This window comes from Dama dama, chromosome 9 (genome assembly GCF_033118175.1).
Source record: "Dama dama isolate Ldn47 chromosome 9, ASM3311817v1, whole genome shotgun sequence".
Lineage (NCBI taxonomy): Eukaryota > Metazoa > Chordata > Mammalia > Artiodactyla > Cervidae > Dama > Dama dama.
Window position 1 is genome coordinate 95,143,392 of NC_083689.1, and position 17,569 is coordinate 95,160,960.

The 17,569-nt window shown below is 33.8% G+C and overlaps 1 protein-coding gene across 12 annotated transcripts in view; it reads right to left on the bottom strand.

The window, feature by feature from the left end:
• MCTP1 (multiple C2 and transmembrane domain containing 1) overlaps nucleotides 1-17,569 on the bottom strand; it is a 556,529-nt gene that overhangs the window by 218,340 nt on the left and 320,620 nt on the right. For 6 of the 12 annotated variants that reach the window (XR_009694230.1, XM_061152022.1, XM_061152019.1 and 3 more), the window contains exons 6-7: nucleotides 12,091-12,129; nucleotides 2,444-2,503 (exon numbers count right to left, since the gene is read on the bottom strand). The exons of 2 other annotated variants lie outside the window; for them this stretch is intronic. Coding sequence is in view for 9 of the 10 variants with exons in the window: in XM_061152022.1 (XP_061008005.1) it covers nucleotides 2,444-2,503; nucleotides 12,091-12,129 (99 nt within the window). In the remaining variant the exon portion in view is untranslated. The remainder of the gene's footprint in view (nucleotides 1-2,443; nucleotides 2,504-12,090; nucleotides 12,130-17,569) is intronic. 4 more of the 12 variants (XM_061152023.1, XM_061152018.1, XM_061152024.1 and 1 more) reach the window with 2 other exon arrangements.

Sequence of the window (17,569 nt, forward strand, 5' to 3'; positions counted from 1 at the left end):
CATACCCATTGCTTAATGTTTTGTGTGCTCAGATACCGTGTTTTGATAAATTATAAATGACATGCTTTTGGAAAAATTAGAATACCCCCGTATCACTTCACTTTTTTCTCTCCATTATTCTGCTCTCAAGGAAATTAACATATAGCAAGTAGCTATGACATTGTTGAGCCCGTTCTCCCCAGGATTCAGGTTCACTCAGTGTAATTCATCATCTTTGTACCATCTCCTGGACAAAGTATTAATCCTTATATAATAAACAAGCTGATAATTTTTTTCATATCACTTTCTTTTTAACTCCCAAAGCACACATACACTCTTCATATAAGATTTTATCTAAGCTGTTTAGGATTCCTGCGTGTCTGAAGATATTATGGGAAACCTCTTTTTATACAGATCCTTTCCAAAAGTTCATCAGAAGACAAACATTGCTTGCACAAAGAGCAATGAGGTCATTATAAGAGTGACCTTTGAATGAGAATATGAAAGATCACACTCACTCAAAGCAGACTTGGTCACTGATTTTGTGAAATGGAACCTCAAACACAGCAACATCATAGCCCTCAAACACATCCATCCCTTCGTGGATCAGATCACAGAAGAAGGGTCACATAACGCAAGGATTTGAAAGGCTGTGAATGGAGATTAACTAGGGGGCAGCTCTATCTATATGCTGAATCTCTATTCATCAGCCCCAAAAGAACTCTGCTGCTTTAAGTCTTCACCAAAATATTTATTTCTCTGACATTCAGAAGGAGAGAAATATTTGTCTTGATCATATCATTTAGGCACTTCAGGGCAACAGCACCATTTCTCTGGGCCTTAGTTGGCTCACTGGTAACATAAATGACCTCTCAAGGTTCTGCTTTTATGACTCCATTTGTTTGTAGCTCAGTATATGCTCAGAAAAAAGACAGTAGATCACTGTACTGCAGATATAAAAATGTTATCTTTTAAATTCACATATTTGATATTCTAAAATACGGCAGATTAAGAGATGAGAAAGGTTAGTGAAGAATACTTAAAGATGGATACAACCAAATGGAAAGTACTGATAAGTAGAAGACTAATTTGGAAGTAGAAAGTGAAAAGATGCTGAGAAAGTCATTTGAAAGGGAAACCCTTAGAGAGCAGTGCTTACAGAGGTGGTCCTGCTGCAAGTCTTCATGATGATCATTCTGTACGTCTGCTGCCCACAGAACAAACACTGAACACCCCTGAATTCTGTTTTCTTGGCAAAGGTGTGCACCGTATGAGCTCACCATAATTGTGGGTATTAGGAAAACGGAGAAAAAATTTTTGCTGAAAGCTATTTTCCATTTAAGGTAATGGGGTAATTCTAAAAACAGTCACTCTGTGTCTTCATGGATAATGTATGAACATATAAGAGGAAACATTATTATTTTGCCAGCAATACAGAATAACATCAGTGAAGGCAGTCATCAGTAGACTGAAAGGAAATGAAGAAGCTATAATAATTAAAATAAGCTCATGCAAATACAAGACTGAAAAAAGAAGTGTGTGGGGAGGAGGTAGAAGATAAACAGGTATTGGTTTTACTTGCTCATTGGTCAAGTCACTGCATGACTTAATCTAGGACCTGCCTGTCTGCTTCACAGAGACACCGCAACAAATCTTAAAACTCTAAAAGGAGAAGGGTAGCTTTCAGTCATGAGCAGGTTTAAGAACCAAGAAAAGAAAATGGCAAAGTCCTGCAAGAGTAGCATTTTCACTTCAATATCTATTACTAGGTAATCACGTACCAAGTATGAATTTTTCAAGAAAGAGGGAAACTCTTGAAGGCAAAGCTGTAAGTTCATTAGTAATAAGCCGTGCCTTGCACAATGCAGAATTATAACAGAGAAAAAGGATGACAGAGCTCATTATGTTTAAATCATGAAAGTGTAAATAAATTAAATGGCAAAAGCATTTTAAAAAATTCTTTGTGGAATTTTTTTGGTTAATTTAAATCAAAAGCAGAGTTGCTGTTTTCTAATTCACAGGGTTTTCTTTCCAAAGAAAGAACACTCATTATCTAATATGTATATAGTACAAGATCACTGTAATATAATTATTTTCCCCAAATAGATGGAAGATTTTTTAAGAAGGGGAAAAGCATCTTTATCGACTCTCCAGACAATGCCGCATATTCCTGAAAGATCTGTGGATCTCTAATTGTTAAGAATTTGGGATAAATCTGGGCCCACTAGGAACTGACTTCAAAGCAATATGTTAAATATATGAAGTTCTTAGTTTTTACAAGTGAAGAATAAAAGAGTCACCTAAATGACAGAATAAGAGTTAATAAAAAAAGGCAAATGAATACATCTCTCTTTAAAATAGAGTCTATTTTAAAAAGTGAATTTCTTAATTCACATTGAACTTCCAAATTACTATAATCAGAACCAAAAGTCAAGAATACTAATATAAAGGATTTAGACATTACCCTCCAAAAGAAAGACTTCACAGAGAAATAAGATCCAAGCACTTCTTTTTCTGAGAGTTCCTAAAAATAAACAAATATTTAGCTAAATTTTGAGGTGTTTTGAGCATACTTGATTAACTCATCAAAATTAAGACAAGTAAAAACCTTAAAATGATATATCCTAAAGACATTTTGGATGTTTATGAACTGTAAATTTTCTTCTTTTGAATAAATAACATTTTAAAAATTTTAATTAAACTGTCTTGCTCTTATCTAATCCAGTGGTAGTAAAGCTTAGAAAGGATTATTTCTGTAATTTTAAAAGAGTCTACTTACCTCTTTATTAGTTGTTTATTAATGCATCTGAGCCTAACATTTTATTTTAGAAAGTAGAACTGTTTAAACATAGTTTAAAATTGAGAAATAAATCTGATACTATCTGTTCCTTTTAACAAGATAATTTAACATAACAAACTGTCAGAGAATTTTAAAATAACAGCAGCACAAATCTTATTTATAAACATGTACCTAGTCAATTTTGTCTGAATTCCTTACTAAAATTTTCCTAGTTTTACGATATAACACTTCGTATATATAATATAAATTACTTAGTTAACTGGAACTTCCCTAAAATGATTTTTAAAATAAATGAATACTAAGAAAGATGGCTATTTAGCTGGAAACAAAGCAACGGATTCATATTGGACATTTTATTACTTATCAGACTTTTATAAAGTGAAATCAATTTAGATTTTAGGAAATCAAGAATCCCCACTTTTAAAGAGAACATCTAAATTGCATGCATCCTTTAAACTTTATGGGAAACTGATGACAGTTATGGGAAAGCATCAACCTTTGACACTGACGTAGAGAAAGCAGTTTTGTTAATTTATTTGATTATTCCACAATTTTGTGTTAGCATGATTATCTAAGACGGTAGGACCCAGGACCTCACTTGATACCTGATTATGCATAGAAGGTGCTCAATAAATATTTGATCAACTGTCAGTTACTTGGAATTACATTTGCTTAAGGATATATATTCTTTTCAAAGTGATCCTTCCAAGAAATCATGTCAGAAAGCAATCATGAACTAACATACTTTAAGGTGTGCAGCAATTTGAATAATTTAAGTTTAACTAGAATTATATCAGAGATCATCTATGCACTCTACCTGTGATTTTTACATGAAATCTATTTCTTAATGAAACTAATTACATTTCCCTAAGTTGCTTGTACCTGGTTTGGTCAGGTAGCATAGTAATTGAGAGGTCATCAGGAAAAAGTCTTGAGTTTAAGACATGGTTTGACCATCATTAAAGAGTTACACATTATTTGCATTTATAGCACTGGTTCTCAACTGCCATATTTAGCACACTGTTATATCAGTTTCTAGAAAAATCCTTACAAAATACACTTACAGTTGAACATTGGAGCACAAACCTTAGAAGCAATGACAGTAATCTTTGATGCTATGCTACTGTTTAACTCAAAATATCCTATTGTAGCTTCTGGAAAAGAAGCACGTTGTCCTATTCTACCGCCAGTTCTTTTTTTCCCTTGATTCCCAGCTCTCTTTTAATTAAGCAGCCTGCTAAACAAAATAAATTTTAAAATATATTAAAGAAATTATTTCTTGAAGCTCCCAACAAAAATCATTTCTCCAGAGTCAGTAACAAGTTATTCAGCTAACACTGAGTTTTTTCTTAATGCAAAATGTGTTAAGGTGACTTAAATCAATGTGAAAGTCTTGGCTCTAGACTCAACAGTCACAACAACTAAGACAACCATTTAGCACTTAAAAATCTTGTTACTTCATTTAAAGTTCAGGTGGTCTAGTGTTAGTCACTCAGTTGTGTCCAACTCTTTGTGAACCCATTGACTGCAGCCCACCAGGCTCCTCTGTCCATGGGATTCTCTGGGCAAGACTACTGGAGTGAGTAACCGTTCGCTTCTTCAGGGGATCTTCCCAACACAGGGATCAAACCTGGGTCTCCTGCATTGCAGGCAGACTCTTTACCATCTGAGCCCCTAGGGAAGCCCTTAGGCAGATTCTGTACCAGCTGAACCACAAGGGAAGCCCAAGAATACTGGAGTGGGTAGCCTATCCCTTCTCCAGCGGATCTTCCTGGCCCAGGAATCGAACCGGGGTCTCCTGCATTGCAGGCAGATTCTTTAACAACTAAGTTATGAGGGAAGCCTAAGTGGTCTAAGGTGACCTAATACTGAAACTGCACCAATTCCTACTCTCTCTTCTTCTCCAGATGAACATCAGGGACAATGACCTAATTATGTGATTAGTATGCAAAGAGCAAAATGAGATTGATGAGTTGGTGCGGGTAGGGAGAAATTTTTATGGTTAAGAACTTAGGTTTCTCTGTTAAAATTTGAGAAACAAAATACTCATCACATTTGGATCCACACTGAAGTCCCCGGGCTGTGCTTTTTATGCAATGTTTAATTACTTCTGTCATTATTAACCAACTAAAATCTATATTTGATTTTACAACCTGCATTCTCATGTAAATTTAGGTTTTGCTTTCAAATAAAACAAGTTAATTTTCCTGTGGACCCTTATGTCACTTATACCTCTGATGAATATAAAATTCACAATAGATTAGCCAAGACCTTCTTTTCACTAGAATTTCTAATAATAACAATAACAAAAAAACAATAATAATGAAACACCTGTTTTACAATAATGAGTTCTAAACAGAAAGTGGTGATTTTATTGTGGAGGGCAAGAAAAGTGGAGTAAACTCATTATGAATTCCAGAGAAGACTTGTCTTAAGTCTTAATTATAGATATTTAGTTACACTTCAGTCTCTGCCAAGACAAGACTTTGGTAAGTGAAGGAAAGTGCCACTTTAAAAATGCTAAAATTATGAAATAACAACAAAAGGAAACAGAACAAAAACAATAGGTGTCAAGCAGATAAAAGGAAAATTATTGAAGTTATTCTGAGTGATGAACTGTTGAACTATTTCTGTTGAGGTTTTAATTTATTAAAGAAGCAAGATCCATTGGTAATATCTTTTTCAAATCTACTTTTTTTTTTTTTGCCTCCAAAAAACCCAACGCATACTAAGAAGTTTCTCCTCAAGGATTAAAAAATCCTACTATTAATCTAAAAGTTAATGAGATTTTAATTTAAACAATCTAGAAGATGTATTCTTTTTTTTTCATTTATTTTTATTAGTTGGAGGCTAATTACTTTACAATATTGTAGTGGTTTTTGCCATACAATGACATGAATCAGCCATGGATTTACATGTGTTCCCCATCCCACTCCCCCCTCCCACCTCCCTCCCCATCCCATCCCTCTGGGTCATCCCAGTGCACCAGCCCCGAGCACTTGTCTCATGCATCCAACCTGGACTGGCGATCTGTTTCACACTTGATAATATACATGTTTTGATGCTGTTCTCCCAGATCATCCCACCCTCGCCTTCTCCCATAGAGTCCAAAAGTCTGTTCTGTACATCTGTGTCTCTTTTTCTGTCTTGCATATAGGGTTATCGTTACCATCTTTCTAAATTCCATATATATGCGTTAGTATACTGTATTGGTCTTTATCTTTCTGGCTTACTTCACTCTGTATAATGGGCTCCAGTTTTATCCATCTCATTAGAACTGATTCAAATGAATTCTTTTTAACGGCTGAGTAATATTCCATTGTGTATATGTACCACAGCTTCTTATCCATTTGTCTGCTGAAGATGTATTCTTTTTCTCAGAGAAATAAAACTAAATGTTCAGTTTTTCCCCAACAAATGAATATGATGATATGTTTCATGTTAAATGAAACTATTTATATATATTTAATGCTTAATAGTAAAATATTTATATATACAAGTATATATAAATATAATATTTCTATTTATTTCTATATAAAATAAATCATAGGAAGATTTAATGACTTTGCCATTGGACAAGCAAGAATAGCCACTGAATTCATTAAAAGTGATATCTTTTATTGGCCTTAAATTGTAGACGCCTCTAAACACATTGCATGTTATTTTAGTTCAGTAATTCTATGATACTCAAAACATTCACAGTAGATTGGAAGTTTTGAAGTATGAGATTCCGATGTAAAAGTCAAGTCAGGTAGTATTATTATTACACAGCATGTTTTTATAGATACATAATTTCCTCTTACCTCCTTGCCCACTTCTTTGAGCATTTAAGAGGTAAAAAGCGAGTACGTGCATAAGTAAATAATTTTCATAGCCTTTCCTAGTCACACTGCAATCTAGTTACCAAAGCCGTGATTCTCAGAGACCTCCAGCAAGTTGACTAAGCCTATCGACATGTCAGTGAATACAGGAATAACACTATGTTCTTGTTTTCTTGGTTCCTCAAATAGATGTTCGTATCATTTATACTCTTTAAATATAAATATAATCCCTCTGCAACGCCCACTGTCCTTTTAAATATTGTTGAAGGGAGAGAGGCAATGTCGGCTCCACAAAGGACCCACTCTGTAGCTGAAGCTTGGCCCTGCTTGGTCTTTTATTCTTTTTAGAAATTTTACCTGGAGTCTTTCTCATACATGTGTGTGTGTATGTATATACACACACACATATGTATATCTAACACATACATATATATATATATATAAATACATGCATAGTCAACCAGGGCTTGTCAACCAGTCCTTAAAAAATTATGATTTAATTTCATTGTAGACATTTTGGGGGCTTTAAAACCAATAAATCTCCTCCCAGTCACATTCTACAACCACACACACACACACATCTGTATCTAACATATACATGTTAGATGATATACATTATATGTACATACATATGAATCTTTGAACTAAAAGGCCATGGTAATCTGTGAACGAAACTTCATCATCCTGGAGTCAAGTTATGTCAGTTCCCTCTCTTTGATCAGTCCAGAAAGGGTCCAGAAAGCTCACTCAGTAGCACACATTAGCAATGTGAATGCCAATCTATGATCCAACAATTAAACATCTTAGAGCTAGAACAGAGGCATCATAGAATCCACTTTCTCCTTAAGGTTACATTTTGGCATTTCATTTTGTGCCTGCTCATCCAGATTCTCCCCAAAGGACTCCCAACATTTTAAAAATTCAACATGAGGGGTCAAATAAATGTAATGCTCTTGTTACAGCAAATCCCTGTAGTTATGAATTACAATACATAAAAATTTATGATATTTTATCCCTCTGGGAAAACACTGTCAGAAATAGCAAGAAAAAAAATCATCTCAATATAAAATTTAATTATGGCTCCATGTATTTTGATGGGATAATCCAATATTTACTGGCATTATGATCTCTCTATTTTAAATAAACTTATTATGAATTTTAAGAGTATAATTAATTCAGATAAAAATACAGTCCTTTATAATACAAATGTTCATGCAATTTGCCCTTTGTTTATTGTTGTACTGCAGAAGTCTTAATTATGAGGTTGACTTTATAGAACTTCCAAATAAGAAAAATTTGGGAGTATGGATAGTAAAGAGTAAGAATTTTTAAAAGAATTTTATATTTCCTTCAAAAACATGTCAGCATTTAATATTTTCAGACATATACATAATCATTAGAAATGAGACACCAAAGAAAAGCCATTTTGGTCACTCATAGTTGAGAAAGTAAAAAACCATTAAAGTTTTCATTTTTGCAACTTTTTAAAGATCACCCTCTATTTATTATCAGGATATGAGGTCTTTATAAAAAGGACATGGTAATTGTTAAATAATGACTTTTTTTTCCACCATGTCTGACTGACTGTGTGAGATACTTAAAAATGTGTTAATCTGTTTCTCTACCATTTCTTAAATTAAAGCACTTAGAGGTTTTCACTGATGCATTTTTAATGTGTCATCCAAGGTGTCAGGTTTAACTACGCCCTGCAGACTTACAGAGTTGAAAGTGTTCTCTAGTTTAAATTAACAATATCCTTGCCAAAAGTCTTATTATAAATTGCCTCATTCAACCAGTGAATAAAGTGTTTTATAGTTCATTAAAATTATGCTAAGTGATTAAAATAAAATCTTTATAAAAAAGATATTACTAAAAAATAAGCTATCAAGTAACAGAAGATATGCTAATGAGACATCATCACATAGTCATATTATTCAAAGGATGAACTCTTCTTAAAACAATTTTAAACTGTTATTGTTGAGAACAGAAATTGCAATGTGTATATCTTTATATCACAATGGTTATTTCTCATAGAATTAAAGTGATTTATTGAAAGCATATATGTTCATTATTACTCTCACTGATAAACTTATTCTTCTATGTTAAAACACACACAGACACACAATGAGGTATAAAATCATTTCTGCTTGCCATCTGACAGAGGCAATTATTTCATTATTTATTTTCTATTTTTTGTTTGACCCCACAAAATGAATTCACAAAATTCATATACACTTTCTCTTCTGCGCTCACAAAGCTTTCTTGTTGAATAATTTAGCCTTAGAATAAATTATCAATGATAAGCTTCTTCTAAAGAATAAAATATTACAATAACTCAAAGCATCACTATTTCTCTGCCAAAATGCATCTTGTCACCTATGTAGAAAACTTTGGCCAGGATAATTATCCAGTTGCCCAAGTTTAGGGAGTTATCGATCCCTTTCTTCTTAAAATAACATTTTCCTACAAAAGCTTGGGCAGAATTAGAAATGTGCACAGTGGAAAGTATGCCTTGTGGAAAAACCAGAAGGAGTGTATCACAGGATGCTACTATCCTCAGAAGAGGGAATACTATGGAATTCATAATTGTTTACTGGCTAACATACAGTTCAAATATAACACATATTTTAACACTCTTCCTTTCTGGAGGTAAGTTTAGGCATGGTTTTCCCCTACTCATTATTAGATAGTAACACACATATTCCAAATAATATCGAAATCTGTCCTGACCAGTAATTACAATTTCTCTGTCCTCAAATCGGCTCTTCACCCTCTCGCTTTCTTAGTAAACACAACCCCACATTATGTGAATTTCACAAATAATGAGATTTCTATTCAAAGAATCTGCCGTTGGCAAGACAATGAAAATGGGCAGCTATTTAAGTAATGAAAAATTCCCTGAGCTGATGAATGTATACACTGAGGAGATGTGCGTATTAAAAAAAATAACAATGTCATTTTAGATCTTCCTCTCCCCCCTTTCATGGTTATATCATTTCTGAAAATAAAAAGAAAATAAGCAAAGGGGAACTCCACATTGGAGAGAATAGCTAACAACATTATCTGACTATATGTAAGTCTTTGGCACAAAGGGTATAATTCTCAAATCTTATCTTCACCGAGGGGGCTCAAAAGCAGATGGAAGTCTGTCTACAAAAAAGCAGACTGCAGTCAGATAAACCAAGATTCCAAAGAAGAAAACGACCTGTTTATATGGAAAATTCACCTTTGACTTTGAGTACGGTTATATCACATGTAAAAATACCTGTATTCAAGAGTCATCCAAAGAAATTACATCCTCTTTCCAAAAATAAAAGAGGAAAAATCTTTACTTACACAGGAAATCTTTAAAGGGAAAACACTGAAATCATTAGAAAAATGATGCATTTCCACAACACAGTAACACACATAACTACAAAGTACAATCATTTATCCCTTTGTTTCTCCGGAAGGACTATTTACTTGAACATCATCCTTGCTCCTTCAATCCCCAGAGGAAAGAACAGGGTGGGGGGAGCAGTCTCTTTGTGTGTTAAGGAGAGCGGATGAGGTGGTAATTGAAATTTCAAACTTTCCCTGGATTTTCAATTTAACACTCTGCTCTTGTAACACTAAGATGAATATGGCACATATTTTAAGGGACAGTGACAATTTGAATGAATTATCAGGTATTCAGTATGTTCTCATAGAAAAAAAAAAACAAATGATTTTCTTCTACTCAGCATTCACTGTCCCCATTAAATTTTATAAAACTGAAAATCCCTCAGGCTAAAAACCCCAAAGCTATATTATTATACACACTAAAAATAATCTACCAAGTACCCCAATGAGTGCAGTTGGATATAGGGAGTGCTGTATCATCAGTGTCAAGCTAGAAAATGTACCAGTTTGAATGTACAATTGGATTGCTAATGCTTAAAAACTCTTTTCAGAAGTTTAGATATAAAAATAGCAAAGAATAGATGTTTATTATTTTTTGTGGATCAAAAAAATGGATTTATATTGGCTTAATTTATCTTTAAAACTAAATTTAAATATTAATTAAATAAACTTTAAAGAAGAATCTTTGTTCTTTTATATTATAATAAAATAGATTATTCCTTCTAGTTAATACTCAAAGCTATATAATATCTTGCTCTAGCACTATATCTTAACTACAACTGGAAGAAAGATATTGATATGTATTAATGGATTACAGTGTTTTTACACAGATACAGTATAATGTAGACACAGAATGAAGAAAGTCAAATTACATGAATTTTTAAACACATATATCTTTAATATAATACTAATTTTGAAGTATAATTACAAAGAAAAAAGTGTAATACAAATGCGAACAGTGCAAACATTTCCTTCAGAACATTTTTGAAATTTTATTTTGGCCAGGAGAAAACCTAGTGAACACCAGGTGAGAAATATTCAGCAAGTTTCCTTAATAAATGTTTTTCATTTTATTAAAATGATAAAGGTGATTTTTAACGTGGACCTGACCTTTTTATGATCCAAATTATCTTTTGGCTGCTAATTCTACAATAACCGGGAAGAAGGTTTTTACAGTAAGAAATTCTGGTTAAGGCAAATTAAGACATTACCAAAAATAAGCGTGTTGCTATAAGTATTTTCTTAATTCATGATAATGAAAGTGACAAAATTAAAGAAAAATTTAAATAATAGCATGATTCAATCACAATGGAAGAAAAAAGATTGTTATGTTCCAGGGTCTAAAAAAATAAGTTACTATTCAAAAGGAGTACTGATTCTGTAAAATAGAAATTTGAGCAAAAAAGATCTTTAAAAATAAAATCCTTTTGATTTTTTCCAAGGAGTAGTCATGCAAACATCGGTTTCATCTTAATATTTATTTGTGTACAAGAGTGGTACCACCACTGAACAAATTAGAACTTAGAATAGATCTTTTATATTTTACAAGTTATAGGAAGAGCCAAGGCTTGATAAGTTACGAGAACCATAAACCCCTCTCACTCCCAAGTGCCGTTTATTTCATGAAGTGAGACGAGAAGCAATGTCAGAAAGCTGTTCTCACTATGCACGTCAAAGATGTAGCAATAAAAGGATTTTTGAGTTTAGAAAACCTCAGACTCGGTTTTCAGTGAACAAAAACAGCAGATTATACGGATATTCCTCCTCTCTGGAGTTGTCCCTACCCTAGCGCCATCATTTTAAACCTGATCTGCAGGAAAGGCATTTTCTAGACCCTGTGGTGCCCAGAACAGAAACCAGACGTTGAGAATGATGCTCAAAAGTGATCCCAGATTAGCAAGAGGATGGTTTGGATGTGATTGATCACAGCAATTTCTATTTACTGAAAAAGCATCACATGATTGGCTTAAAGTTCATGGGGAAAAAAAGAAAAAAGTGAAGAGTGATGAAATTCTGAGGTGTAGTTTGAAGAGTTATGAGAGAGCCTGGGAAAGCAACTGATAGTTTTTCTCAAAGAGAAAAGCTGAAAGATCACATGCTCAGCATTACCTTACTTGATCTTTTCCAACTCTTCCTCATTAGCATTGTCTGTAAATGAAATAAAGCATTTTCATTATCTTATCACTCAAGCACAGGTCAGGGCAGCCAATTGTTTTTTGGAGGGAGCTTAACATTTAAACAGCAAACGGTTTCCAGCAACAATTACACAAGACAAAAATTGTTTTTTCTGGTACACACAGCTAGAAGAAGCACCTTTAACATTCAAGCAGTCTTTCTGGTAAGAGTTCATTTGCTTTATCCTTTTGTACAAAGAAATGGGACAGTATATTTTAAATAGAATGGAAAATTTGAAACATCTTATTGACAGGAAAAAAACTGCACTGCGTCTCCCGATTAGCAATTGTTCCTTTTGGTAGTGGAGGCTGAGGATGCATCATGACTTTACTGGGTATATAATAATTTTCCTCTTTAAACACATTCAAAGTCTGTTGCATTGATGGCATCTTAGATTCGGGTCTATTTCCAGTTAGTCTGTAATTACGTCAGGGTTTTCAAATGCTTTCAACTGAGAAAAAGTGCTGCATATTGTGATGGTTATTAGTGGATCTTCCTGCTAAATGTTTAGCCATTTCAGATCCTTTAAAGGTTTTTCATGTCATAGTAAGAGGTGTTATGACTTCAAGTTTTCATTAAGTTTCATGGAAATTCGTGATGAGTGCCCAAGATCACTGGTCTCTCGCATAAAGTAACTCATAAAAATACAATGACTTTTAATTTCCTCTCCATTTAAGAAGAAAAATTCTCAATGAGCATTGAGGTATTAACTTCTGGATAACCTCCTTACCCTCTGCTTTATCATTACCTCTTAAGGCAGATGCAGTAGGGAAGAGGGAATATTTGGAGCAAAGAATACAGTTAATAGAAATGCTAGCTGTATTTGTATATCAAGGAAGAGCACTGATGCCTTTTAAGAGCTCTATCTCCTTCAGCAAAATTCACTGTAAAGCAAGACCATTTCAGAAACCACTCACAAATTACAAAAATACAAAAAGGGAAAGATTTTAATATAAGATTAAGTCATTTAGAAGGCAACCTTTGGCTTAAACCAAGACAAAGGAATTATGTAGAAATGAGAAATTTCTCATAGGAAAGGAGAAAAATCATAAAATAGTCAAAGATAAGGATATATTCCTCTTTTACATAGACAGTGGTTTTATGGATTATATTCTCTCTATATACACTCTGAGTTAAATATTAGCCAAAATATGGAAGAGAAATAGATTTCCCAGGTTTACAATAGTTCCCTATTTTTTTCAAATGGAGTCATGAACTGCAAAGTATTATATTTTTTCTAATTACTAATGTCCAACTTATTCTGAAGCAACAAAATCCACCATTGGGTTGTGGAGATGGATGTTTAATAGATGCCTGTTGTTGGTGACAAATGAGTTGTCATTGTCATCACCACCATGATCATCACCACCATCACTGCCGCCACATTCTCATCACCATTAAAATCAACTGAACATGAAATACTTTCCTGGTATGCCAAGTTTATCAAAGCTGTCCCAGTTAGGAGTCATACGACAAATGTTCGACTTTCTCAGAAAGAGTTTCAATGAACAAAGAATGGTAATTCCTAGGGACAAGTTTTTTGAGTCAAATCAGGTGAGAATAATTAACATAAGTAAATCAAAAACTAAAATTTCTTAACTCGTGACCATGTATCATCATCAACTAGTATTTAAGAATCGTACAAAATTCCATTTTGTAAGAAATTCTGTCCTATGAAAAAATGGCTAAGAATACGAGGAGAGCTGAGCCTCAAGGCAACACTCAACGTCACACAGATTCACTACTCCAGGCAAAGCCACACGCCCTGACTCATAACCGCTGTATGCAATTAACCTTTTATATGTAAAGCCAACTACAGCTTTGGTATTTTACTGTCTCTCAAAATCCTTTTTACCAATAAGCTGCACGGTATTATTTTTCAGATTGGGATACTGATACAAACAAAGGGTCAGTAATTTCCCCAAGTGCAAATAGAAAGATTGGGCAGTTACAGGTACTAATTCCTTATTTTCTGATTCAATCTCTAGAGTTCAATTATAAATCCAACAACTCTCAAAATGGCCCTGGATTTTATAACAAAATTTCTGCTTCTTGAGCCAATCCAACCAGCTCACCAATGGGTTTAAGTATCTCAGTCCCAATTCTCTTTTATTTTTTAGATGGTTGGGTGAAGGTAGATTCAATAAAACTGAAAACAGTAGAAAAGTTTTTTAAAAAGTGAATTTAACAGACATACTATCCATATTAACATTGCTACCTTTGCTAACTATAAGACATGTTAGAGAAGAAAGATTGGGGAATGTTAAAGATAGCAGATGAAGCAAACTGTAGAAAAATAAGACTTAATTTTTGCTCTTTGATTTAACTTCAGCTGAGAAACATATGAATTTGTTTTTGAAAGTGTCATTATCTAATATTATAGTACAATTCAAATTCTTTATTAGCAACTCAACTTCTTTGAAGCCCAATAAAAGGCATAAGTACATAAAAATATGACTCTGTGAGAGTTGCAGAATCTTTTGTGTTTTTAGAAGTTTCACAATCTCAATCCATTTTTTTGTTTTTATCTTTTGTTGCAGTGATTTTTTTTAGGCAATTACATGGCTAATATAGATATAAAAAAATCACAGAATGGCTAGATATTACGGTACCTACATATTATAAAACACATGTATTATATGTTTATAGATGGGTTTTTCCCAAATGTTAGGTTATAAAACAATTCAGAAATTTTTCAAAAATAAACTACCAAGAAAAATATATTTTCTAAATTCACTAAAGATCAACTAAGTTTAATTCATATGTTTCTTAAAATTTTCTACTTTTTAGCTTTAGCCAATCTGTAGGTCTAGGTTATCTAAGAGAGTGTGTAACACAAATTAACTCACTTTTATTCCACAAATTCGCCAATGAAGAAAGTTGTGGATTGAACTCTGCTAGAAAAAGAGCCAGAAAGAACTCAAACACACAATCAGACCAAAATACCATAGATAGGACACACATGTATGCACTGCACACTACAGCGTCAAAACAGGACGTGCATTCAAAACAGAAATGACAGTGTGACATGCAAGTCATCAGCATGCCCCCAGGAAGATTTTGGTTTCTCATACATACAACACTGAAAATTAAAACACACACACACACATATATACATATGTGTGTATGTGTACATATATGCATACATATATATATACACATGAACATACACACATACATACATATATGTATCTGTTCACAACTGGGATTTTTTACAAAAGAATCATGACTCAATGGAGAAGATTTTAACATAAGTAACCATGAAATACTTTATGACTCATGTATATTTCTTGATTAGCTATAATTAGATATTGCATGTTTGAGAGGCTTTAGTAAATACAGTAGGCTGATAAGGTTTTCAACTTGTTCTTCATTTTTACTGAGTTCCAGAGCAGGCTATTCACACAAGGAGAAATCATCCCAACCATGTGATTCATGAAATGCAATGTCAGTATTAATAGTGTATTAAAAACGGGCATGATAATTGATTTAGAACTCTGAGCACTTTGTGATATTAAGTCCTCTATTTCCAGTTACTCATTTCTTCCCACTTTTGATAGGATTTCTTAACATTAATGTTCTGTTTCCTATCTGATGGTTAGGATTTATTTATCAATGGCTCTTGAAACTCACACTATCCATTCTCCATGTGAATCCATATAAAATATTTAGTTAAGTTTTATAAACACAGGCATAAGAATAAACATGTGCTTTTTGAACTAAGTCTTAAGTTTCAGAAGCTTAAAATAGATCATTTTTGAGCTAATAATCAAAGAGAACAGAACTCATAATTTTGCTGTGAGAAGGTCAATGCAAAATCATCCTCTATTCCTTCCCTATACATCATTCTGAATATTAAATGGAATTATGACTCATTTAGTAAACTGATTCTGGTTTGCTGCATTATGCATTTGAATTTCTCTAAATAAGATTTATTCTTAGATAATTTGTGAAAGTTCAGCAAGTCATTTTCATTGCAGCAACATATATATTTCAGGCATATTAAAAATTTAATTTGAAGGTACACTGGATAATTGACTTGCTTTTAATCAAGAAATTTCTAATGTATTCCAGGTAAATATAGTTAGCCAATACTAGGCAAGTTACCAAAATGAAGAAAATACAGTGATGTGCTTCTAATTCACTGTCATCATTAGAAATCTCGAGACGAGCAGTATAGACTGATTTTAATCAGATTATCATTAATATAAAATTTAAGAGTTCCAAGGGAACATTAAATCATTATTTCCAATATTGTTTGTGACAACCTCAGGGATTTGAATATTGAAGAAGGAAACTTAAAATACTTTCCCTTGAACCTTTGAGGCATTCCATCAAATCCTCCTTGAGATTCTTCTACAGTCCACTGAAAATCAACCAGGTACAGAAAGCTGGACTAGGTTCTAAGAGGAGTCATCATAAGAAAGGTAAGCAGAAACAATAGTTTTAAGTATTTATAAACACTTGTAAATTATTATTTCTTAAACCAGGAGGGACAGGCTATAGGATGGAGGCAAGGTGAAGTACAGTATGTAGAAGTGTATTTTAGGTAGCAAAAGTCACACAGGGGGAAGCTTGGACTTGAGAGGAGGTGAGCTGTGTAGGAGTCTATGTTTTGCTGGGACAAAGGTTACAAGTGAGGGAATGTACGTTCCTTTTTGGAGACGATTAAAGCCTTCATCAGGAGTTTCCATTTCCATGTTAGAGAAATGGCCGGAGGTCACTGAACACTTAGAAGAAGAGTAAAGAAGGAGTTATACAACTTAGCATAATGCATATAGGTGATCAAGAAGTGGTTTTATTCAATAGATGCCTACAAATGGCATTCATTCAGAAGTTCAAAATCTCCTAACTAGTGTCACTTACCAATTTTAGAGACAGTAATTAATAAACAGCTCTAGAACTGCTATAGAGACCAAAATAAACAAAAGGGGGAAGTACTAATTCATGTGTCTTTGTTAGAAATTTTCATCATGTAAAGCATATGCACAGAAGCTGCAAACCCAGTCTAGGAATCAGACTAGCCAGGATATTGGAGATCCTAATAGAATTTCCTGTAGGGGACCTTGCATGCTTCCTCCTCTGCCCCTAACCCAGCAGCTTCTCAACAACCAACTCCAAGCTCCCAGCTATCAGTCCAGCCACAAAGAGGAGCCAAGGTAGCCAACCAGGTCACCCTTCTCTCGGCTTCTCCGGTGCTGCTGAGGTCAAGAGGGGCTTTACCAGCCAGAGGCCATCTCTGGTACAGGCTGCAGCCCTGTGCCTTTTCTGAGGCACTGGGCGCTGATGGGCCACTTCCTTCTCTGGTGCCTAGGACAGAGCGTCCAAAATGGGAAGGGAGAAGACACCGGTTTTCAGCTGCTGCTGCAGAAACAATCTAGTGCTATTTGGAGGTATAAAGTAAGGCAACAAA